The sequence below is a fragment of the Aythya ferina genome (genome assembly GCF_964211825.1).
Source record: "Aythya ferina genome assembly, chromosome: 21".
NCBI classification, from domain to species: domain Eukaryota; kingdom Metazoa; phylum Chordata; class Aves; order Anseriformes; family Anatidae; genus Aythya; species Aythya ferina.
In genome coordinates, this window is record NC_140319.1 from 2,971,125 (window position 1) to 2,997,778 (window position 26,654).

The 26,654-nt window shown below is 37.5% G+C and overlaps 3 protein-coding genes across 5 annotated transcripts in view; 1 reads left to right on the plus strand and 2 right to left on the minus strand.

Moving 5' to 3' along the window:
• Positions 1-26,654, plus strand: part of DHRS3 (dehydrogenase/reductase 3) — an 80,931-nt gene that overhangs the window by 21,663 nt on the left and 32,614 nt on the right. For 2 of the 3 annotated variants that reach the window (XM_084495229.1, XM_084495225.1), the window contains exons 1-2: positions 19,881-20,019; positions 22,171-22,241. The gene's annotated coding sequence lies outside the window, so the exon portion shown is untranslated. Of the gene's footprint in view, positions 1-19,837; positions 20,020-22,170; positions 22,242-26,654 lie in introns of those variants that run through there. The other variant, XM_084495231.1, reaches the window with a different exon arrangement.
• On the minus strand, positions 1,874-9,040 carry LOC311422314 (arylacetamide deacetylase-like 4; the record flags this gene model as incomplete). Its single annotated transcript, XM_084495224.1, has 4 exons — positions 1,874-2,651; positions 3,715-3,778; positions 4,561-4,777; positions 8,885-9,040. The coding sequence occupies 4 exons, from the start codon at positions 9,038-9,040 to the stop codon at positions 1,874-1,876; spliced, it is 1,215 nt and encodes a 404-aa protein (XP_084351350.1).
• Positions 15,766-24,664, minus strand: LOC311422312 (arylacetamide deacetylase-like 4; the record flags this gene model as incomplete). Its single annotated transcript, XM_084495222.1, has 4 exons — positions 15,766-16,850; positions 18,441-18,504; positions 19,846-20,062; positions 24,494-24,664. 4 exons carry the CDS (start codon positions 24,662-24,664, stop codon positions 16,079-16,081), a joined length of 1,224 nt encoding a protein of 407 aa, XP_084351348.1. The 3' UTR covers positions 15,766-16,078.

Consider the following 26,654-nt stretch of genomic DNA (forward strand, 5'->3'; position numbering starts at 1 on the left):
TATAGAGTGAAACATTCATCTCAGGAGAACAGTGTCATTAAAATGTTTACTGACATTTCTAGGCAGTACTCACATTTCTAATATCAAAATAAGAAATAACTAGAATGCAACAAGCATATTTAAATCACGGTGACATTTTTATTGGAGAATGTCTTCCATCTCAGAAATTCATTATCAATTATGAATCCTTAATACAGATTTAAATTAAATGACAAATCATATGTGCAAACTGTTTTTTATCAAAATGCATGTAAAATATAGATATAAAACATTTTATGTAATTATATGTGTTGATTATACATCAAGGAGTATAAATCTTTTTATCTGGAACCAGATATAACTTTGTCATGAAAAACATTTAAGATTTCAAATAAGTATACTTATTTGACTGGAAATGTGTTTAGCCTTGTTTGCTAGTGTTTTTGTTTTTTTTTTAAACTCCCATAGTTTACCATCATATCTAATCATGGCAATAAACTCATTCTCCTCTTATCTTCATGTATTTATATCATTCTAAGTGATTTTACTGAGAGCCAGGAATTTTAGGGTTACTATTTCAGCAAAATGTCTCTCTTTTTAAGGGTGTTGTTGATAGCTCTGAAAACCAGGACACTGAATGACTTGGATTATACTAGAAAATGTAAATCATCAATATTTGGGTTACTATAGTTTATCTACCTGTCAGCTACTCTTTTTCTTTAAAAGCTGTAGGTTTATTAGCCTCCTTTCCCAAGGCAATAAACTTTGTGACATGTTATACCCCATGTGATTTTCTCTTTTACTTTGCATGTTAAGATCTGAACTCTTTAACTGGCTGCCACTAAGTACTGGAGTAGTGTCTCATGATTAGACATCAGTGCTCAAGTTCTATATTCAACTCAAAAATGTTTGGTTGAGTTTTCTGTGATTTCTTGTTCTGGTATCAAGAAGGTATCATTATTTTATGAATTAGAGGAGAAAGAAGTGGTGAGTCTGGCTCCATCTTCTTTGCACTCTCCCTTCAGATATTTATAGACATTGGAAAGATCCCTCTGAGCTTCCTTTTCTCCAGGCTTAACAGTCCCAGCTCTCTCACAGGAGAGGTGCTCCAGTCCCTGGCTCATTGTGGTGGCTCCGCATTGGATTCTTTCCAGTATGTCTAGGTCTCTCTCATACTGGGGGTCCCAGAACAGGAGTAAGGTTGCAGGGTTGAAACTTCTTTCTTTTATGTCTATACTCAAATCTATTCTGCGACATTCACCTCTCTTCAAGGCTGTCTCAATCTCAGCTTTTATAAGATAAATATCTCAATAAATCATGGACCATGGTTGCTATATGTCACAGTTTATATATTATTATTCGAACTTTATTAAGCCAAGCTTCAGGGGAAGGTTTAGGTTGGATATTAGGAGAAATTTCTTTACTGAAAGGATTGTGCGGCATTGGAATGGCAATCCAAGAGTCACCATCCCTGGACGTCTTCAAGAAATGTGTAGATTTAGAACTTAGTAACATGGTTTAGTGGTAGAACTTAGTACTAGGTTAAAGGTTGGACTAGATGAGTGTAGAGGTCTTTTCCAACCTGAATGATTCTGTTAATCTATGATGCATTGTGAAACACTTGCCATGGGGGGGCAGATCTTTTATGGGTACAACAGAAAACTTTGAAGGAGATGGTAGAAGAAAGGAAAATTCATCTGGTTTTGCATACCGTAAGTAAAAATGAAGAGAAAGCCATCACAAAATCAATTTCTTGGATAAAAAAGACAATAAATCAAATGCCGAAATTTCAAGAGATGGTTTAAGAAAAGGAAAATGAAGGTGTTTCTGAAAAATCTTTGCAAGCAGTGAGCAATAGGAATCAGGAAAGGGAATGAAAGAATCAGGTTGAGTTTTACATCAACCTTAGAAATTTTGTTATCTTTTCCAGGCCTTTGAGGCCAGATCGGAATGATGCTATCTTACCATAAACTGCTAAGAATATTGTTCCATGGAATCCCTCTTGCAGATGGCACAAGGTCACTTTTACACCCTGATCCTCTAATCGTTTCTTGTACAGCAGTCCATCATCTCTAAGTACATCGTATTCGCAGGTCAGAATGAAAGTCTCAGGAAGCTGAGCAATAACGCTGTCTTCAGATAGCAGTGGTGAAAAAACAGGCTCAAGAATAGTCTTGGCCAATTTATAGGTTTCTTCTGAGAATGGTTGTTCTGTAGTTGGTGTATAGCCTCTTGTTTTAAACTCGTGAGGGATGTTATCAGGACTCAGCCATTTCTGATACTTCAGTCTCAATTCTTCTGAAACATGACAACCTTGAAGCACATTGTTTACGGCAGACGAGTCTGCGTTGAGATACTTCAAACCAAGAGAGATGGTTCGTTCCTTTAACAAAATGGGAATGGCCTCATTCTGCTGATAGGAAGGCAAATTAAAGTTTACACCCTGGAGAAAAGGATATATAAGGATTTGTGCTCTCAGCTTTGGGACATCTTTTCTGTTTACAAGTGCTTGGGCAACAGCAGCAGTGAGTGTACCTCCACTACTGTCTCCACAGACAATAATGCGAGAAGGGTCTACTCCATAATCTTGTGCTGTCCTCATAAAGTGTATGGTGGCAGTGAGACAGTCCTCAAATTGGGTTGGATATGGGTACTCAGGAGCTAAGCGATACCTAAATAGGAATGAAAGTGTTTTAACATAGTCATATCTAACGAATGGTCCCCTTGTTGTCCTTAACATTCGTGCTTTCATATACTTCATGCTGAAGATAGGACAACTTTCTGAGATTATAATTACACCAACAGAATTGCTAATAATTACTGCTTATGCTGTTTTATTGCTACGATTGTTAATGTTTGAGGGGGGTCAGTGCATTCTTCTATCTTTGCAAAATATGTATTTAATTGCCTAGCAGGTGACTCAGGGGACTGAGGGCACACACTGAGTTTCTGTACAATTAGATGGCAAGGCACATATGTGTGAATTCATCTGTCAGAAATTCTACTTCTCCAGATTTCCAAAATTTGGACAAAAAAAAAATCCAAACACATGGTTAGAGAATGTAAGTGTAGAAAATGGATAACGAAAATACAAAAAGGTTTCAGCATTTTTCTATAAGCTGAATTTTGTATAAACAGAATCAGTAAGAGCTGATAATTCTTCAAGTGTTTGGGGCTGTAAATAGTGATTAGTGCAATTTTAATTAAATTCCAAGACAACAACTGTTTTCATGAATTTTTAAAATTTGGTTATTTTAAAAATGTATTACAGCTCATCACAAAAAGGTTTTAAATAGTCATCTCTGGTTGGTTGCAAGTGAAATGTGGACTCTGTGCACACACATACGTAGTTTTTCAGAAGAACTACTAAAATGAGTATTTAGCGGTCTGGGCAACTGTGCTATCAACAGAGGTAGTTATTTCAAACACAATGCAGGCTTCAACTTCCAGTGCTTTGTATATGGCTTTAGGAAATAAAAACATCCTCATCTAATGGTAGCTACAAATTATACAATTGCTATAATGGAAATTTGGAAATAAATAAGTGGGGATTAGTTGACTAGTTCTTTCTAAGGGTAATTAGCACTGGTGAAATGCATGTGATCATTAAATACAAATACTCAACGCAGATTGCTAGGAAATTGGCTTGCAGCGACTAAAGCATTAAAGAATTATAAACCTGGAAAGGAGACACGAATGGCTGTCACGTTGCGTGTTTGGATCGACTCCACTTACCCAACAGACACAACCACTGAGTTGGTTTTCGTAGCAAAGTAGCGGCATGTTCTTTCATAGGCCTCTGTAAAAACAAAACATATCAATGGAGTTGTAACTTGTTTGAAAAGTAAGTCAGATGAAAATATTCTGCGTTTTTTAATCTCTGTTTTGTGATTAAGATACACTGTAAATCTTCTATTGTTGGTATGACCTAATCTGGGCATTGCTCATAGTTTCATTGCATCTGTGGGAATCTTCTTGCCAGTAAGAAACCTGGAATTATTACCATTCATTGTTTCATTCTCCTCACTGAAAAGTTAATAGAAAGCACCACTGCTGCTACTGCCAAAGTGGCATTGAAGATGAAAAGTCATTAAAAGAAGAAAAAGAAAAAAAAAAAAAAAAAAGCAGCCAAATCTAGCATTTGTTGTTGTTGTTTTTTAGGAGACACCATCTAATCTCTTACCCCTTTCCATTTCAAAATCCAAATTGCATTTTTTCCCTGTAAGCACTTCCATTGTAAATGCACAACAGTATACGGACATATACACAAGCTTGCACATATATGTGAGCATGAACTGAGTTCTTGGGAAAAAAAAAAAAATATGAAATTTTCAACTTTTCTCATAAGCATGAGGGAAAAGACAATAAATGATCAGAGAAGTTCTAGATACATGATCTGTAGAAAGATCATTTAACTTGATGCCTGCTGCATATAAGTAAAATTACTCTGCTATCCTGGCATGATTTTTTTTTATTTATAATGCTTTACCTACTACCTCATCTTGTCTTTTAAGAATACAGTGTCAGATCAGTAACTGCATAGTATTTGTAGACACAACTCATATTATTTACATTACTTACGAATGCTTCCAAACCGTCCAACTCCGCCATGAAAATAAAGGATTCCTCTTCTCTGTCCACTGGTTGACATTTTTGGCTGGTATATTCTTACTTTAACCTTCTCAAATCTTAAGTCTTTGATAAAAAGATGTTTATCTTTTGGTGGCGGTATTCCATCCATTATAATCCTGAGGAAATGGACTTCTGAAGTGATACCAATTTTTTCCAGTAATGTTGCCTGTTAATAAAGGAAGAGAAACCACAAATTAATACAAATTTCCATCTTACCTGGAGGATGAGCACAAAAGCTTAAATTTCCATGGTCAGTTCAAACTTTGTCTCCTGATGGTTCTGACAATGAAGTGGCCAGTTATGATGATGTGGGTACACCTTTGTTGTAATGCAAACCCTGTGAAAATCTGTAACTCAGAGGGCAATAGATTTGAAAGGAATGGATGAATTTATCTTCTGTAACTGCCTGAGAAGAATCTTCTGCCTTGTGTCCGTGCATCTCCAGAAGCAAAGCCTTCCTGTGGGCAAACCTGGCTGTAAGTCACTTTCTCAGTATCACTGTCACTGGTTCGTTAATACCATCGTGCATCTCTGGCAAAAATGTTATCAGTACTATTTAGCAGAACACAGGGTTAGCTTTGGTAATAATTTCTGGATTATATTAGAAAGTTTAGATGTTGGCATGTTGTTTTTCAACTGAACTCATTTTGCAGTTGTGAAATCCTGGCTTAGATTATACCAGTAGAAGAACACTCAAGCTGTTAATAGTAGATAGAAGGTGTCAAATACTTCCCCTTACTGGTGTTTAAGTAGCCCTGTGTTTGAACAAAAGGAGACAGTAGTTAAAGCATTTTAAAATTTCTCTTTGTGTGGCTAATTCTTTGGTTTCCCAAACTCTCACTGCTTTTTAACTTGCAGAACATTTTTCTGTAGTATCTACCACAGCTGGCCTCCTGAACAAGAATAGTTTTGAACCTTAGCTCAACATTCACATAGCTCAGTGATTTGTACTTAAACATTCAAAGCTGAAGATTGGAGTCAGTCTGAGCTAGTCTATGTTGCGTCTGGATGGCTTTAAGCTGTTTTGGTTGCAGTCTGATCTAGTCTATGAAGAAAAATACGAGGCAATATCACTCATTTCCACTCTATCTGGATTAAATGTTGTAATTTTTTTCTCTAATGAGTAATATAATCTGTTGTGTTGCCATTATTCATATAGATGTGTTTCAAAAACCAATTATATATACAAAGGTATATACTGAATGTATCTTAAAATCCCATAGTGAGAGTCTTGCATTTTCACCTCACATTTCACAGACCTCATGTAGTTTAATAATGTGGTCCTGTTAAATATGGCAGATAGCCCATTTTGTACCGTTTGAAGAGCTGATCCCATGTACAAGAAGGATCATTTTGTAGCCTAGCTTTAGTCTCATACTGGTTCCTTCTGCAGATCTCCTCTATGATGTCCATGGGAAAATAACTTTTGTTTCTTTAATTCTCCAATTCCCTCTGGTGTGTGACATTTCATTTTTGTTAAACATGTAATAGTTTCACTGGTCAATTTTTGTAGCAATTAACATTTATTTATATCGTTCTTAGTCACTTCACTGTTGGTTGTGAATATCTGCTGTGGAGTACCTGCAACAAATTGCAGTTACGAAGGACACCAGTATCATCACACACAATCTTCATAGTTATTTCTGGTAATATGCAAATGAAATTTTAATCTGGTGGTGGTGTTTTAAATTGCACACTTCCCATCAATGTTCTACAGGAGTCAGCATAGTTTGCATTTTTGCTTTTTCTGATTGAAATCCATTCTTCAGTCTGTGTGCTCCCTGTGGTACTGGGTTTTCACCTACAGTTTCTGGAAAAAAGTCATCACTTACATGTAAGCTGCAAGACCAGGCTATGTGTACTTAAAGGGATGTTCAGAATGTATCTAGACGAGTTGTCACCAGTTTGTTACCAGAAATCCCGCTTTTGGGATCTTCATGTTCATAAAATTTGGTTAATCAGAGGTGATTAGCCAAGTTGGCCGAATGTGATGTGCATTTTGGCACTCGCAAAGAAATGCAACTGCTTAGCAGTGTAATTTGTAAACCAGTAGTTGCGCAGGTTGGATGTGGATTGTTTAAGGATCTTCTAAAATGCTAGCTGACATGACAGCTTGAAAAGAAAGCCTAATGGGTAGCATGAGACAGCCAAAGGATGGGAGTGAAGAGCTGTGACCTCCTTTGAAGCATTGTCTAGCTCGGCCTGTGCAATCAGCGCAAGCACAGCAATGCCTGCAAACCAGTTTCCATTTGCAGTGAAATGCTGAAAAACTGACCCCACCGACAACAACTGGCATGGAGCTTTCCATGCACCAGGAGAAAAACTGTGTGAGGGGCAGAGGAACCCGAGTTAGATTACAAAGGAGACTCCAGATACGTGTTCAGGCAGAGGACCAGGGCCTGCAGCAACACGCACGTAGCGACTGGTGCCAGCAGGAGGGCCGTGCCGGCTGTGCTAACCATGGTGTGAGTCCTTTGTTCTCTTTACACAGGTACACAGGCCTGCCATCTGCACCCAGTTTGTGCCAGCCCTTCTGCCTAAATCACTACTAGGATAAATTGGGTCCAGAAAGCTTACAGAGCTATTAACACAAGCATAATTTAATCAGCCCCTCGATCATTGCAGGTCTGTTTCCCAGGAAGGACAGGTTTAAAGCGCTCTGACTAGTGTTTAGCTTTACTGATCTGTCCATTTTTCTTCTTATAGACCAAATAGTAAATGAAAAAAAAAAAAAAAAGAAAGTATGGGTAGATTTTTCTATGAAGAATTTTTATAGAATCATAGAATGGTCTGGGTTGGAAGGGACCTTAAAGATCACCTGGCTCTAACCCCCTGCCACAGGCAGAGACACTTCTCACAATACCAAGTTGCAAAAAGCCTCATCCAACCTGGCCTTGAACACTTACAGGGATGGGGCATCCACAGCTCCTCGGTGCAACCTTATTAAGACATAGCTCTTTTTATATAAGTATATCCTTATAGGTAAATGCAAATAATTCTTCATAAAATTTATTAGGTTGCACATAGCTGCTTCAAACTGGTTTGTCTCCAGTGACTTCACATGCATCTTTTGTCTCAGCTGAACACTAGGTCTCTCCTAGTAAACTTTTGTTTTCCCTGCAGTTTTGACCTCATGGGTTGCCATCCCTTGAAAGGATTTGGCTACTTTGCCATAAGTAATCTGCCTGACAGCAGACTCAAAATTTCCTTGCATTTATACTTTGTTTTAATCATACATTAATATCCTGGTCCTTCTGCTCCTTTGAGGTACAATGTGGTACAATGCTTTTCCTTGGCCTCTCACTGGCCAGCAGAAAGAATAGGAAATGAGATTAGAAGTAAAGAACTACGTTAGTCACCAGTGAGCTTCTGAATTCTGCAGTTTGGCCTTTCACATATGAATTACGCAAAGATAAAACTTTGTCTGATGGATAAAGAGTAAATGTGGAGCTCCACACATAGTATAGTGTATGTAAGAAAACTTAATTTGACTTACTATCCCATTTTATTTCATTGCTTTACTATCATAGCAGCATTCGGAGCTGGGTGAGGTGTTCTCAAGGGACATAATGAGTCACGTCCTCAGAAGCTTACTGGCTTCAAACAAAAACTTAATAAGCAGTGTAGCAAGGAAAGAGAGGAAAAACTAATAACATTAGAACATGTCATGCACAACACAAGGAAACTGAAGCTTTTTTTTTTTTTATAATTGTATAATTTAAAAGGCTGAAAGAAATCTTGATTTAGCAATCACAAAAGTGTTTTTTAAATGTGCACTAACTCAAAAAAAGGAAGTCTTATAAACGTGCTGTAAGACCAGAGATCTTGAATGCGACAGCTGTCTGTCAGATGGCACAGAAGAAGAGCAATGCATTTGTAGCAGAGAGCTGAGATCACGTAGTTACTCATTCTCTAAATAAGCACTGTGTTGCACAGAGCAATGTTCCACATAGAACATGTGGTAGCTTCTCACATTTCCCAGCTCTGCATGAGGCAACAGGATTAAAAAGCTAAAACTTAAGCAATCAGAAAAAATGGGATATTGGACTGTCCACTGAATTTTATTTTTCTATATTGTTATCTTCAGTGTATAGCAAGCAATGGAGTCATCTTGCACCCAGCTGAGCTGAAGTTATCTGCAGGGGTACCGTATAAATCCAGCTGTGTATTTGCAGTATATTTAGACATTTATACTATTAAAAAAATCACCAATCTCTTATCCCTCTATCAGAAATTAAATTAAAAATTCCAGCTTTAAGCAAAGTTTACTTACCAGACCAAACCCGAAGTTCATGATATAATGAAAAAGGTAAAGCTTTTTGCGCTGACTCATTCCAGGCGGGATTTTTGCCTTGGGGTGTTCATAATAGAAAGACATTGCCACAAGAACAGCCAAAACAACCAGAAAAATTGTGAAGAGAAGTTCCATCTTGCTGTACTGTTAGGAGTCAAGTGGAAGAAGCAGCTGTGACCTCCTTCCCCCTCTGACTTTGGAAGTATTTCTGAAGGTAAAGGTGCAGGTTTAGCAATTCTCTTCATATCCCATCATCCAGCTCTTAAAAATCCCAATAGGAAAATGAAAGCATGTGGCAATCAAACCATACAATTAAATAGATAGTAACAATTAGTCACAAGGGAGGCTTGCATAAGTTTTTCATATTTACAGCTTACATGTTTTGATTCTGTGCCCATCACCGTAGAACCAGTGCTTGGCGTATCTGTAGCATCAGTGTTACAAGAAGACAAAAACTTGTTATGTCTCTGCCTATTGCTTGAATACAGTCAAGCCTGGATCTTTTCTGAGTTCCCGTGGAATAGGATTTCTTAGCCATCTCCTTCAGAGCTGTTCAGTTTCTTGTTTTCTTGTGCCTCCATGCCTTTTTAAGACTTCCAGTGAAATCTAAGTTTCAGTGTTGTGAACATCTCATCTCTCTTCACCTTTTATTTGGTGCCTGTCATATAAATTACTTGTTTGTGTATCTATACAAATACACATAAACCTCTGCTGATGTATGCATTTACCCCACCCCTGATTCTTTAGCTTAGAATGGTGTCTTTTCAAAACAAGGATAGTATTTGGTTTGGGTTTTTATATGGCACTGTTAGGATTTGGTTTTGAGAGCATTTGAATATGATTGCATTATTGCTAAAATAATAATAGTGGAACAGCTGACAACCAAGCCAAATGAAAAAAAAATACAGCTGTTAAAAAACAGAAGCATCTCCAGTGATAATATTTAACTCTGTGAGTGTCTGACAGCGTCCTTTCTGAAGGATATAGGGGCGGTTATATAACTCCTGGTAAGAGTATTATCAGATGTGGATCTGCTCTGCTGAAGTCGACAGAGCTAGGCTGATTTTTATTAGCTTTGGATTCAAGACCTGCAGTAGAGATTGATCTCAAATTATGTATGACAGTTTTGTGTGAAGAGGTATATTATAGGTAACTGCACGTTATATGTAGCACTTAGAAAATTTGTTTCTGATAGGTCTTACAGGCAATTCCTAATTACATGAAGGTCACCTCCAGACAGATACAAGCATCATTAGGGACTCTCAGTTTTCAGGTGAGATGGTGTTAATGTATTTCCTAACATTTCTCATTCACAGAGGGCAAGTAAAATATTTATTTGGTACTCGGATTCAACCAAAGCACTGAAGTACATGTATACCTTACAGGAGTTTTAAATGGTGACTAGTCTCTGTGCTTTTTGCAGGGGTGAATATCACAGTAATTTAGTATTAGAGTTTGTGAACTGTGCAACAAATAAAAAGGAAACTCATTCCCAACAGCTCCCTTTGTGGCTGTCTTGGCTCCAGCTCAAACCAGAATTGCTCTTTGGGATGCAGCTTGATAAATTGATTGATAGATTGACTGCTTTTGTACACAGTCATGCAATTACATCTTTGAATGTAATATAACTAGAAGCAGCTGCAGTCTGAAGTATCAGTGGTTTGCATCTTGCTTGTTCCTCGTTCATATCTTCTTTCCAGCAGGTCAAAGCCTGTGCCAACTGTTTTCTTTGGTTATTTTGGTGGTGGTGTTTTTTTCAGCAGTCTCTTGGTTGAGCCTTAGAATACTTCAGTCTCTGTCTTCTCATGAAAGTGTTGCTTACAGATATCATTTCAGGTAGAAATATAATTGCAGCTGATGAAAACTAGACCTGAACTTGATGGTTTCAGGACTAGTAGCAAAGACTAGACATCAGCAGCCTTCTCTTTTCTGTGTATTCCGTGTGCCTTCCTCTGGAAATAACATGCTTGTATTCTTCAGCACACAAATCATTAGTTCCAAGATTTAACCTGAAACAAACAAAAATCTGTAAAACAAAGCTTTTTCAGTGCGTATGATGTCACCTTTGGGAACCGCATCTCTTTACCAGTCTCCTCAAACTGTGAAGGCAACAGGTTCTCTGGAAAGTAGCAGTACAGGTAAAATGAGTGCTTGCTTGCTTGCTTGCTTTCTTTCTTTCTTTCTTTCTTTCTTTCTTTCTTTCTTTCTTTCTTTCTTTCTCTTTCTTTCTTTCTTTCTTTCTTTTTTTTTTTTTCCTTCAAGAAGAGAGTACAATGGATAGGCTGACCTTGAGATGTATGTTAAAATGAAACTTAAACTCAGAGAACCCCAAAGCTTTAGAATGCACAGTGTATGACCTGCACAGGAAAAAAAGATCTCATGCTTAATTTCTGATTTCAGAAACTGTTTAGTAGTTGTTTAGAATAAACAAGAAGGAAGTTAATTTTAGAGTGTGGAGATTCATTCTCTGAGAAGAAACTCCATGTTCTGCTTCATCTGCCCAAACTGTTTGTTCATGTTATCCAGCAACACTTTGGCAACTTTCATATCCCAAGATCCCATTCCCTGTCTCTCCCTTGCCAGAAGGTTGTTTACTTGCTTTGTACAAAATCTAATTCCTTTTTGTTTATTCTTTCATGCAGCACTTGTGTCAGCCAGCTCGGTAAGGGATATTGGTGAAAGGCACATTGCCTGTAGCCTGGAGATTGGGATGCTTTCTTGGGACCCTATCACGACTGAGGTGCATATCAGCTTTCTCACAGCTCAGAAAAGAGCATTAGGAAATAGCGTTGCACAAAATGTGGTTGCAGCTCCCTTCTGTAGCATCTAATAATGAAAGTAATTATTCAGCTTTGTGCTAAATTTCATGCTGTCCCAATGACTTAGGTGTGGTCTAAGTATGCCTATCAGATTTGGCCCCTCTGGCAACCTCAGCAGTCTTCTGACACCTGTGACAGAACATTTGTTCTAAAGTTCTTACCACCTATAGATCAGCTGTTTTCAAATCTTTTTGCTGCCACTTTACCAAGAGCTGGTAACTCTTGGACTCTTATGGACACATTAAGTAGGTGCAGATATCACAGCATCCCACCAACACCCGGTCATCAATGCTAGAGCCTCCATGTAAAAACTCTTCTAGAATCTGGATATCAGCAGGAAAAGAAACAATCTAGTTGGTTCATGAAGTAAGAAATTAGTTTTCTCTGGGCACTGTATGTACATGGAGTAACATTTAACATTTTATTAGCACAAACATCAAGAATTTATAAGCTTACTTCAGTCTCAGGATGGGACTTTTCAACCTAAATAACCTTTCCAAATGTACATGTATGTTCTGTTTCTTCAGCTTCTGCCTTTTTAACCTTATCTCTTACTCCTGTAGAAGAGACCCCAGGAATTTGTCCCTGAGGCCAAAATCCCATTTTCTCCTGCCTCAGGATCTTCCTTTCTTACTGATTTCCAGTGTAGGGCTAAATGCCAGTGCCTGAATCATTCTTGTCAACATTGTCTATATCTTAAGCTTTTACTCTGTTGTGTGTCTGCACATGCTAGGGGAGACTGAGCCAGCTGGAACAGACATGAAATCTTCCCTCACGTAGTCTTCAGGTGGTCACAAGATCTCTCTGCCTGTTTCTAAATCACGGTGCTGCTGAGGTGACCTGCCAAGACTCGGGCACATCAGGTGCCAATGGACGCCTCTGCTCAGGTGCTGGAAGAGGGCTCCTTAGAGGAGGTGCTGCTGGACACAAGAAGCTCCTGTTAAGTCCTGCATAGCAGGAGTGCCATCTGGTGCTGAAAAGCTGAACTTGGAAGCTGAACTCCCCCAGTCGAATCCTCACCAGCACACACTTAGTGCCATTAGCTGTAAGCTTGCATGCGAAGTACTGACAAACTCTGCTAATGGCTTGTTTTGTGCCTGCTTGTAACTATCTGTATTTCTTTGCATGCATAATTCCTTGGGGAAAAGGCATTTGTGTGCATAATTCTGTAGGCACATTGCAAGTCTGGGATTGTGCTCTAAGTACTTGACTGTAGCTCATTGAGCATGCAGGCAGTGAGAGGGACATGCTGTTAGAAAGTGCTTGAGTGAATAGGAGATTAAAAATTATGTTGTGTCTTTCCTTAGAAAATAGGAAAATATGTAAATGAGTGATAATTTTGAAAGCTAATTCCACACTTCGAATATTATAAAGTGGTTTATATGAATAAGTTCGTATGAACATATGAAATGTTTATATGAACAAGCATTCTATCTCACGAATGTGAGACACATAGCAGATCTATAATTAATTAAATCAGAGGACGGGAAATTCCATGGAGACAATTAGATCTTGCTACTTTCTAAAATTCAGAAAATATTGGAGTCATTATTTAAAAAGGAACATGCTGTTTCTGTACTTGCTGTTCTCTGCTTACCCATCTGCACTACCATGGTTATAACCCTCTATACAGATTAAAATGCATGTGTTAAAAAGAGCTAATAATACTGCAGACATTATAAAGATAAATTGATTAACTTTTGTAGTAAATTAAGACCTACTGATAAAGGACCATGGCAAAACCTCAGTAGTAGATCAGTGCAGAATTTGGAGAGTGGGCCATAAATGATGCCTAAGTCCAGACATTGAATAATGAAAAGAAAATTGGTATGGATTGCTGAACTGGCTAGGAGTAGAACATTCAGGGCAATGAATGAGATGTATGTAAAATGTATGTGATCATCTCATAACATGTTATATACAAGGTGGAATTGAATTGTATGGACATCCTTAGTTCTGTACTGGCAGAGTTCTGCAGAGTGTTCAAAAGGACAACAAAAGCAACATGATAACCAAGCAGAGAAGTATATTTCCAAATGGGGAGGGCTACATGGGGAATGCCTTTCAGTCTTCTGTCCCTGAAACGCCTCTGCTCTGCTGGTCACCAGTATGGCATGGGAAAGAGGCTGTCTTTCAGGGAGCCCATCATTTAGGTACAAGAAGAGTGAAATAGTTTACAGAAGATTTTGCTCAGTACAGTCACAGCTTGGAAGGTGGGGAAGTGGCAGAGGAAGAATTTTGGAGTACTATATATAAGCATATTTGGGTGGTTTTGCCAAGAGCCACAAAGATGTTTATATGATATTTATCAGTGGCAAACTATCTATCTACCTATCTATCTACCTACCTATCTATCTATCTATTGCAAAAGTTAATTATCAGTTGTGCAGTGGTTTCAAAATACTAGGTGGATGAAGAGGATTAAGAATGTTACAGGGTAATGCAATAGGCTGAGCTTGTTTTTAGTCAATTCCTTTGTTTGAAAACTTTGGGAGAGATGCACATGCGTAGTATTGTCAAGGTCTTTGGACTTTTGCTCAGTTCAGTTACAAAATCCTCTCCCATCAGACAGGAGGGACTTCGATTCCAGAAATTTTAAAATGCACCTGTGGGAATCATCAAAAGAACAGGTACTGAAGATGCAGTTTGTGTAATAAGCTGATCCTGAATAAAGATAAGTCTCATGACTCACAGGTTTGACTGAAGTTCATGAAGACATACCCAAACTGACTTTAAGTGAGCCTGCTCATGTGCAGATAACAAAATTGCTGTGGCAGAACAGAATTTGACATGGATTAACTGCTCAAATACTATCCAGCTTTTCACATCTGCTTTAGAGCAGTTATTGACTCACTGCTGCTCTTGCTCATGCTACCAACATGTAAGCTGGTAAGCCAGCTTTCTTCTTGAGGTCAGAAACCAAAATGAATTGCCAATTTCATATCAGGTTGTATCACCAAAACAAATCCTGTAAACCTCAGTCAGTGGAACATTGTGTGCTTTATCATGTTATTTACTCCTGGAAGAATTTCTTTGCTCCAATAGTAAATTACTAGTACGTGAAATGGGAAAAATGAAACTAAATTTCTCTGGTGTCAACACAGCGTGGAGAAACACTATTTCATTTTGCTGAGGGAATGGAGAACAAGAATTCACAAGTTAAATACTGGTTGCTCCAGAGATTTGTAACTGCTAACATGTCACCACATTTAATTAATATGGTGAAGAATTTAACCCTACATTTTCTTCCTACTCAGAGTTCAGCTGGCAGAAAATTAAGATAACATACTAACCTCTTTCCACACTTGCATATATGTTTTACAGCTATTACAAGCGCAAGGTGATTGCATAACGATGATGAAATATTTTGTAGTTCTTAGGCATTGCAAGGCCAGCTGTTTTGACATGCAGTTATTCAGGCACCTGCCTTTACAAATGTGGGTCTGTCTTAATGTAACTACTGACCTGTGATTTTTTTTTCTAATGCGTTTTGAACCTTAACAGAAACAGTTCAAGCATCTTTGGTGCTGTTTTTATATTTTTCTCCAAATTCTCAGTAAATAAGTTGATTGTTTGTTACAAAATGGCAAAAAGCTCTGGGTGTCTCTGTCTTCCCTGAATACAACCAAGTGCCTCTCAGAAAGGAACTTTACAGAAAATGGTTTAGAGGACATTCAGTTTTGCTTGTGAGGTTTTCCCTTACTTCTGTGTTGCCAGTCTCAGATACTTACAGGTAACAGTTTCATTTCTGCAGCTCTCATTTCCATACATCCCCTCCGTGCCACCTATTTCACTTTAAAATCAGATTTGTAAGTAGAACCCAATTACCCACTTCAGATTTTACAACCAAGCCCAAACCGATGGTTTGCCTATGTACATAGACTGATGATTACTGCTCATCTCAGGAACAGTGAAACTGCCTTTACTCTCCAGAAGCTTTGGGGGAACACTTTATATCTGTGCTCTCATACTGATTTTGTGTGTGTTATGTGGATATGTGTGTGCATATTTATGATTATTCATATACTGCAGGCTGTAAAATGTATTTTGCTATATAAACGGTGAGGTTTTATTCTTTGACATAAGAAAACAAAAATTCTTACAACAGAATAAGAGAACATCAAAACAAGGATACCAATTAAAGGGTTAATAATAAAAAAAGGAAGGTGAAAGATGCATGTTCCCAAGTTTCATGTTGCCAAATAATAGCAACTGAAAGTCAGAATTCAGCAGACCATGCTATCACAACTTAGTATTTCTTGATGAGATTCTAATTTCTTGCCTAGATATCCAATAGCTACAAAGTGGTTAACGCTCAGTCTGCACACTAGGTCACTGTCTTCCAGAAGACATTTTAAAAGCCTTTTATGAAGTTTACAGCGTGATCCACTATTTTACTTGATGAGGGAAAGGAGAAAATACTGTAACCAAAAAACGCTATTGTACCATGGAAGCCTTCTTCAATGTGGTACCAGGTCACTTTTACATCGTTGTCCTCTAAGCGTTTCTTGTACAGCAATCCATCATCCCTGAGCACATCATGTTCGCAGGTAATTATACAAGCCTCAGGTAGGCGGCAAATAACAGCATCCTCTGCTAACAGTGGTGAAATTCTTGTCTCAAACAGTTCTTTAGTTTCTTCATGGACTTGAGGAACACATGGAGTGGGTAATGGTGGCTCATAATCCTGTTTGAATTTCTCTGGGATAAGATCTGGATTTATCCATTTCCTGTATTTCAAATTCACACTCTCAGGAACATGAGAACCGGCCAAAAGAGCTTCCTTCAGAGAGCAATCCTTATTCAAGTACTTCAGAATATAATGAACTGTACGTTCCAGAGACAATAAGGCAGTGAAGGCATTTTTCTGGTGAGATGGCAGGTTAAAGTTCATGGCCTGGAGAAATGGATAGATCATGACCTGGGCACGTATCTTCGGGATGTCTGTTCTGTTTACTAGTTCTTGGCAAACATTAGCAGTAAAAGTGCCCCCTACACTGTCCCCACATACGATAATCCGATCAGGATCCACACCATAGTTTTCTGCAGTCTTCAAAAAGTGAACAGCAGCAGTGAGACAGTCCAAATTCTGGGCTGGATACTTGCACTCAGGAGATAAACGATACCTGAAATATACAAGACTGCAATTTCTACAAATATATATATTTGATAATTGATTGAATGTGTCAACTTAAATGCATCCATGGATTATATTTTCACCAAAAAAATGCCAAAAGCAATGTTACTTACTTAGTTTAAAATTTTATATACTAAAGAAAAACAGAACAGCTTCCTCTCCCATTTCTGTCAAAATTCAGAGACTGTTGATCAATGAGGTTTGTTCTAGCATAATTTAAGAACACAGGGGCTTGACTAGTGCAGTCCAATCACCCACAATATAGAAAAACCACACATTTACTCATTTTCTGGTCAGCAGGGAAGTTTGCAATTCTCAAGTTGGGACTGACTGCAGGTATGTAAGTGTAGCTGTAAGTCAGTCCTGCTTGCCCAGAGAACCAACCAAGTTCTGGCTCCCAAGGCTTTTACACCGGGGACAATGATTATTATATTTTTATTGTATTAGTATATATTAGTATAGTATTGTATATTATTATTACACTGTAACATAATAATAGTAATTTAATAATATTCTTATAAGCAACCACACAGTAAATGTACTGTGGTGACAAAGTAGCTTCCTGTAGACAATTATTTCGTTTCTTTTGTTAATTGAAATGGGCGGCTTGCAGGAGAGTGATGTTAAAGTAACAGTCTGTTTAGTTCCTAACCAACAACATACTTGCACGTGATGAAAAAAGCTAGGCAGGCATAACAGCCCAGGCAAACACCCAGTCAGGTTTAAGGGAATGAAATATTGACCTCTCCTTTGAGAGCAAGATGCATTTTTAATAACTACAGTTCTTTATTCTCTGTCTGTGCAGTCTTGGGTCTTTCTGGAGAATATTAGGTTTAATAAGGAAAAGCTAAATACTACCAAGGCAGTGGTGCAGGCAATCTCTGTTAACCCTTCACTGTTTGCTGAGGCACACTGCTCCTGCTATTCTGTTTTTTCACTATTCTGCTAAACTAACTCAATGGATTCATAAAGTAAACATCTTAATAACTAGGGAATAAAAGGGTATCAATATAATATTTCAGAGTCATTTTAACACACCATGACTCACTCACATGTGGAATAAACAATTCATGTTCAAAACCAATTTCTCCTAACTTATTAAATTCTTTAGTAATGATTTTTTTTCCACAGGAGAATTTGTTGGAAAATAGAGTTTCTTTTTGCCACCAGCCATTTTCCATAAACAGAATGCCTTTAAAGGGAAGCAGTGGCCCATGTAGTTTTAAAAATATATTAAATTTTAGGCTTATTGTTTACTTTTTAAAATCATTCCTGAAGCCCCCTAAGTATTAGCATGAAATCAGAAAAGCGGTTTGTGATACATTATTATCAAACAAAGGTGATGATTTCTGTGGTGATAACATAAAACAACTGTGCCTATTCTGAAAACAGCTGCCAAACTGTTTGGGTTACTTTCTAACCCCTTACCAGGTGTACCTCGTCATTTCATGGCACGTGCTTGCCCACACGTATTGACAATGTAAGGATGGACAATACTAGAGCACATTTTCTTTTCTTCTATGCAAAGAAAAGTAAGGCTTGTTCAGAGGTGGGGAAGCAGCGGGGGCAGCTCACTTACCCAACAGACATGACCACAGAATCAGATTCTCTGGCTATGTACCGGCATACTCTTTCGTGGCTTCCTGCAGAACAAATGTTGTTAATGAAATTAATAGCTTCAAATACTTGAAGCAATATCCTCCCTTCTTATGACATATTGCCATGATTGAGTTACACAGAGCTAACCAATTAACGGTGTTATTAAAGAGAGAGGACAGTTGGTACTGCGTCCTCTGTGTGGGCCCCTTGCCTATTTAGTGAGCTACTCCAATTTTCTCTAGAATAAAATAGTCTAGACTTCTGATCCTCAGAACACGCTGTAACAGTCATATATTTAGGGAAACTGTTGATCTGTAAGAAAAACAGGGATTTATTATTATTTATTACTAAATGCAATTTCTTAGAGTGATTGTAAGGGATAAAGTAGCTTGAGATCTTCATAAAAGATTATTACATTATTTCAAATTAATTGTGGGAGAGTTGGAGACTGACTTAGTCATGTCATATCATTTTGCTGTGGAAACGCTAATTGTATTGCAATAGCTAAGTCTACATAAATTCTATATTTGAAGCAGAGATTTGACTATTTGCTGAAGAATGAAAGATGCAGGTGGTATGCCTCCAAAGAAATCAGTATATTTCTGTGTGGCTAATTCAGGCAGAAATCCAAAACAACCAAATTATGTTATATTAAAATGTCTAATTATAAAATTATTCCATGGTAAGGCTGTGGGCAGAAATGTGCCTGTTACAATGTATTTAAAGATACACTGGGTTTTTCATCAGCCTTAATTCTGTCTTTGCTACATTTAGAAGATTTGGCTTACAGGTATTGTTCAACAATGTGTTCTACCTTAAATCACAGAACCCTAACACCTTTTAATATGGGTGTATGTCTGCTGCCTGTAGAAACAGTATTTTTTAGGACTTGTCAATTACATATTTGCAATTATCTGCTTTCTCTAAAAAATTAAACTGAAAAGAAGACATCCTAACTAAAGCCCATGCATTGTGGGCACATATTTAAAAATGGCTGCTGTAGGCCACTGAATTACACTGAGTGCTGTTTATAGACAAACCAATAAATATGCTGCAGGCAGAGATCAAAGGGAGGAATGCAGGAACTAACAACTTCTGTTAAGTTTTCAGACCAAAAAGAATTTGTTTATTTAGCAACACCACTTTACTATAAGGAAGATATATGCCATAAAGAGGGTGATATCCTATAAAGAATAATTAGGATATTGAATAAAGCCAGATTAAAGAGTTCAAATAGTAAAAACAAACATTAAATACTTTCTGTCTCTCAGTTGCCCAAACTAAGCCTCAGTCACTTGGGTTCAGGAGAATTTATATATAGTTAACAACCATAAATATTTTTTAAAATAATTAGAAAAATCTCATTTTCTGTTTCAGTTCCTTACTTATGCCTCCGTACATCCCGCATCCTCCATGGAAGAAGATGACTCCTCTCCATTTGCTTGCAGATGGTAATCTTGGGAGGTAAATCCTCACTGGCACTCCATCAAAATGCAGATCCTTTATGAAGAGCTTTGAATCCCTGAATGCTGGCAGTCCACCACAAATCAACCTAATAAGTATGTGCTCCTTAAAGATACCTAAACTTTCTGAGGTCTTTGCCTAGGTATAAGAGGAAAAAATCAGTATAGGAACGAGAGAAATCAGTATAAGAAATCTAAATCTTTCCACTCTATAGGGGCTGCAAAAGGCCATGTTACCTTTTTCTATGTTGTATTTTGGTTATTTGCTATTTTCCAAATTCATTGGTTATTTATTGGTTATTATTATTATTATTAAACCAAATTTATTGGTTATTTGCTACTTTGCTCCCACAGATAACTCTAGTGGGTTTGTTATTGCAGTTGTGAAAGTGAAAATGTACATCTTCATGATCTGAGATACCATTATTTCTGGAGGAATGTTGCAATACTTGTTCTAGGAAATATATAAATGCCTTCTTGTATCTGTGATCTGGTTTTATCACATGTACCATCAAGAATTTGTTTAGGTATGCAATTTAGCTGTTGTGAGGCCTAAGGGTCCTTTTCTAGTCCATGAAGAGAAAGAGGCAGTTCTAGAGGACAATTCCAATTTCAGCTGCGTTAAGTCACACTCTGGAAATGTCTGTTTGTCTCCACTGATTATAAAGGGAGACTATCTACTTCAGATGCCTCAGTTGAAGTTTTTAAGGTTAGGTGAGATGAAAATGTCCCTGGCATGATGTCAGATGCAGTAACTCACTGGTCTTGGGTCATTTCCATACCACAGGGACAGTGACAACAAGGTTTAGGAAAATTAGTAGTGCCTACCACAGAACCACAGAAAGGTTAAGGTTGGAAGAGGGATCTCAGGAGAAATCTGGTCCAACCCCCCTGCCAAGCAGGGTCGTGTTGCACGGGATAGCATCCAGGTGGGTTTTGAATATCTAAATATCTAAGTAAAGAAGTGCTTTCTCAATAAAGTGGCCTAAATGAAGAACTTGGTGAGAATGATTCTGAACTTGATCTCCTTCTCCATCAGCAAAACCATTTCCTTTATCAAGATCCCACAGGTTATTTAGGAAATGGCACTAGAGCCAGGTTCTTAAATTTCTTAGGGAAAACTGATACTCTGAAGACAGGGTAGGTTTGTTGAATGTGTCACAACATTTTCCTATCCAAAGCCATTCAATTGCCAATAATTGAGATAGCCTGGAGGTCATCATGCTGGAATCCTCCTTCATTTTGAACACAGGTTGTAAGTGATGCATTTCCTGCTAGGAGCAACATTTCTTTCCCTGTTAAACGGTGACTTAATTGCCATTACAGACTATTACAATTCATCCTTCTGGAATGATGGTAATCATAACAAGCAATTTGCAAATGTTATTTTCCTCTTCCGAGCAACAGAAGTATACATGTACATGCTGTATCAATGCCTCATAAAATAATAGCCAGCTACGCTATTGTAAATTGGTCTTTCCGAACTCATGTAGCTGGCCTCTAACTCAGATTTGCTCTGTCTTGGAGAGAATTCAAGTATTGGCCTTAAACAGCAATTTTTCTGCATGAAAATGCAAAAATAAGACAAAGATGCAGAACTTTCTTAGGTGCATGAGCTCAGCTATCACATATACATGAAGCCAAAGCTTATGTGGGTCAAGTGTGTTGCAACACCCAGTTCCTCACCAAGGCATTTTTTCAAAATTTTTTTTCTTTTTTCAAGTTGAGTGAGGAGCAATAAAAGAAGCATCATGAGCCATGGAAGAGGGAGAAAATCATCTGAAAACAAAAATGGAAACCCAGAGGTGATCTGGAGTTTTTTGATAACGCTGTGTGCCAGTACTGCCAACAGTGCTTGTGTTGTTTTAAGTCCCGGTTCCCACAGACAAATTGGATAGATATAGTTCTTGCCTTACAGTTGAAAACGGACATTTTTAGGTATCCTGAAGAAGGCAGAAGGTCAATATAAGAGTCAAGCTAATCCTGGCAGAAACCACAGGGTCAATATAACCTTCCCCAAAGAGCAATTTTCAAAAAATCTAGTGACTCGTAAGTCAGTGTTTTTGATGAAGTGATGATTTTGGAATGACTGAAGTTAACAGAATTGGTGTATTGTGTTCATTTAATCTCATCTGTACTTTCTAACATCCCTGTTTTTTTTAGAGCCCTCAGATGACAGATAATAATATATATGATAAACTTGGTATCAGAATATAACAAAAATCCTTTTTCCATTCCTTATCTTAGGAACTCTTGCCATCATAGAGGCATCTTCAGTTTCAGGGAAGAAAATGTCATGAAGGAGAATGGGGAATTTGGTATGTGTTCTATCGAAAATCTTTTTAATCAATAAGTGCAAAATACTTCAGAACCAATAACAATAAACAAACAAACAAAAATAAATAAAAGCTATATCTATTCCTAGACAGATGTGATTGGTATTAGTAGGTGAAATGTATTGTATAAGCCAGGTTCTAAAAAGTGTATATACGTAAGAAAAAGAGGACCCAGATCAGCATGTTAGTATACCTATACTTGTGAAATAGGGTCTTTCTTTGAAAAACTATTTGCTGGAATGCCTAAATTCTGGCACAGACTTGCTTTTTACATGGGAGATCATATGGTGACCAGATTTTTACTTTAAAAGTGATTATGAAATCACATACGAAATAGCAAAGACCACTCCATTTGAGCTTCATGGACTTACAGACTACATTTGACAGTCTGTCTGTCTCAGTCACTTTGAAGTGTAATGCTTTGCCAATTAAAATGGTTATCAAAGCTTTATATCACAGTAAAATATGCACAGTCTAAATGCGTATCTGTAGAAATGGATTAAAACAAAAGCTAGGATATGAGCTAGGAGGCTTTCTCTCATCTTTTCTGTTTGAGATTGTCATTGATTTCTTCAAGAGCATGTGCATAGATGCAGCAGGAGCATCATATGTGTAACTATGCTCTAGATGATACTTTTAACTGCTTATGCAGGTATTCTTAGAGATATCCCAAATAAGTGGAAGTAAAGAGCAGAAGACTGTCCTGTGGCAGGAAAAAAAAAAAAATAATAAAAAAAAAAAGAGGTCTTTGCTGCAACATATGTGGTAGGGAGTACAAACAGATAAGTCACTGGCACAAGAAGAGCTCCATTCATAAGAACAAAGAGGGTATATTCATCGTACATTTGTAATGCACAGAGCATCATATGCTTTGTAAGAAACCTGTGAAGTCCTCACTGCGAGGACAATTACTTCTCCAAGTATATAAATAAACCTAGAAATTCACCAGAAGTAGATGTATAAAAAGGTTTTTGGAAGCAAAGGGCTCAAGAAAATTAAATTCAGCGTATAGCAAATGTGGAAATGCATCTTTAAAACTATCCAGAAAAGGAAGTTGAAAATTCTGGAATATTATAAATAGAGATAGAATATCTCCATTGTTGCAGAACAACCACATAGAGGCTGTAGAAGTAGCATCAGTAAGGAGAATCATCTGAAATAATCTTTTCATCAAACCAAGTATAGAAACATAGAGGACCTAATGACATCTAGTCATTTTATTATATTAAGTTCATATATATAGCTTAACATGAAGAGCAGCCTGAGATATGTAAGGACAGCAACTCTTCTTTCGTGACAGAAAATGCAGAAGGGTACATGGGTTGTAGGCCACTGGAGAATGAGGGACCTGATTTGGTGAATGCCTACTATGTGAGTTTAAGCAACCCATGTAAGTCTTTAATTGACTATAGTGCCCCAAAAGACTTTTCAGGATATGGGCCTTAGTTATTGTGTTCAACACATACAAGTAGGGGATTAGAGAACACCTCTGCTTGAGATGAGCCCCATACAAACATAAATGAAATCACTCTGTGGTTTTCCTGCAGACTTTCTTTTGATGTGGTATATGCCAAACATAACAGGGCTTGGGCTGCTTTTGTCTGCTCCTGTTGTCTTCTTTGAAATCTGTTGGGGTAAGAGCTGTTTCTTACTCTGTTGGCAAAGTAGATAGCACAGTGAGTCTAGTTTCCAGGTACTTAAATAATAAATAGTAACAGCTCTAACTGAACCTGCTTTGTCCAGGAGGTTAGATTAGATGACCTCTGGAGGTCCCTTCCAACCTACATATTTCTATGATAATTCACCAAGACACAGTAATTCAGCCACTGCAGAAATAAGAACATGATTAATGGGTAATACAATTACTGCTGGTAGATTAATGTTTAAGAAATTACCTCAAATATATCAAAGTGCACTCAGATACAGAAAGTCCAGCTATTATTGTTCAGCCATTCTGTCTTTCACAGGACTAGTCATTTCATTATAGAAGGCAATCAAGTTACAATTGCAATGTAAACATGCAAATCTCAGTATTTAAAAGAGCTCACCTCATGAAGGCTGCTTTTATATACAGTATTAAAATACCAGATCAAATTTTGGCCTTTGCCTTTAAGTCTGTGTTACCATATGGTTCCTATTACACACAGTTGCAATATTTAAATGCTACATTTATAGTTCTACTCAATTTTTTCCTTTCCTGAAAATCACAATATCACAGAGCATGATAAACTCACCAGAATTTCCACCAGAGTATAAAAGTAATGGTACAAGCTGAGCTTTGATGGCTGGTCAACTTCAGGAGGAATTTTTGCCTTGAAAGAATCATAAGAAGTTGCAATTAAAACCAGTAATATAAAAGCAACTAGAATTCCTGCTATTAGTGCCAGAGCATAAAAGAATTCCATTTTTCTTTGGTGGGGATGATTTACCAGAGAACTGTTCAATATGATTCTGTCAATATTTATATGCTCCAGATTGACTCCACAGAGAAGTAATTTGCATACCAAAATTCCTCCGCCCTCCTCCTCCAAATCAGGCTGCCAGATGCTAGCAGTAGACAAACATCCGGCAATGACTGCTGTTACAGCTTTGTTTAGCATGGCCAAAGTCAATGCCCACAATACTCACACTCAATATTTTGTATATTCCAGAATTGTAGATGGACTTTGTTTTATCTGGTTGAATTGTACTCTGATTTATGGGCCTGAAAAGCTATGTGAGATTTTTTTCCAAGGGTACTAGTCACTGTAATGAAAGAGACTACCTCTGCTTATGAACGCATGGAGGACTGGCAATGCTGAACTCCAGTTTGATCCTAAGACTTTACATTTAGTGCTGATCTTATTTATTTATTTAATGCTATATTGCTGAGGCACACAGCTGGCCAGAACAGTTAGAACAGACTGAAGTAAATCTAAAGGAATTTTGCTTTTAGAGGTGAGTACAGAGCTATCAGCTTTGGAAACTCCCTGAGCATGCAGCAACGGTCTTGGCTCACCGAAGGTCCAGTAATATGAGAGGGAAATGAGAAAGAAAATTTCACTTGGAGAGCTTCAGCTCTAACTCTCTTTTTTTGGTGCATTCCAAAGCAAAGATTTTGGTGTCTTTAATATACCGATAATAAACAACTTAATAGCTTGCTATTTTTCTGCCAAGACAACTCTACATTATCCTGTGCTATAATTTAGGCTGTGATTAGACCGTATGGCTAGCCACGTGCTTGTGCATATAGAGGTGATGATAGCAAAGGAATGAGTGACTAGGTACAGCTTCATGTACTTCTGTGTACCATGTGACTGCACAAACATTTTTTGGGTAAAAGTAAAAAGCAATCATGAGCTCAGCTTGACGCAATCAATAGAATCCATGCTTATCTCCAAAACACTCTGAAATATTCCTTTATCTCCAATAATCTCATAGATATTCCCATTTAAAACCCTTATGAAAGCTTGTAATCATGGTTGTAGAAGAGAAATACTCCTACTTATGAGCCATAAGGTTTTGGGTTTGGCTAACAAACCTGTAGCGGTACTCACTCAAAATGTGGGTTCTTAACTGAAAAAAGGTGAGTTGTTTCTAGCTTTTCTTAAACCATGAAAAAAGCATATGAAATATATCTACTAAGAAAAAAATCCCATTTATACAAAATATGCCTCTACTTAGAGGAAATAGTGATACACTTCAGTGTGGATTAGTCAGTAGGCTGAAGCCATGCGGAATGACAGGAAACAGCCTGAGTCATAAGAGATAAACTACCAGATGATACGAGTGAGCTGACTGGATTCTTAAGAGAACAGATCTAATTGTTATCTTCAGTGGAATTCAGCAAGCACACCTGATTCAATTATGTGGTTCAAAACCCTAAAAAAGGTGTTAAGCATTAGAAATCCATATAAGAAAGTTATATCATACTACCCTCAGCTTAGCTCAGCATGACTGGAACATTATCACAGTATACATCTTTTTCCATCTTTTCTGACTCACATTATTTGACTAAGCTGGGGAATCATTGATCCCTTCCACCACTGTGAGGTGCAGCACACTTAACTGAATCCCCCCTATCTTCTTAGCCACCAAACCTGTGGGGATATGGCAACTTTAATTATTTTTTTAAAAAACAACAAAGACAAACAAACAAAAGAAAAAAATAAGGTTTTATTTCTTTTCATACTTTTATTTCTGGGAAGGAATATATAGGTTGGGATTTAAAGATTTTAGGTAATCCATCCTGAAATGAATAGGTTTTAAGTTCTAAATGTCCCCATATAGATATTTCATCTCCATTTATTCATTTTAATTCATTTTGTGGTGGATTTAAACACTCCACTGATATCGTCATCTGAGAAGAGTATAGAATATCCCAGTTTCTCCTCCTAAATACTAGATGTCAAAATA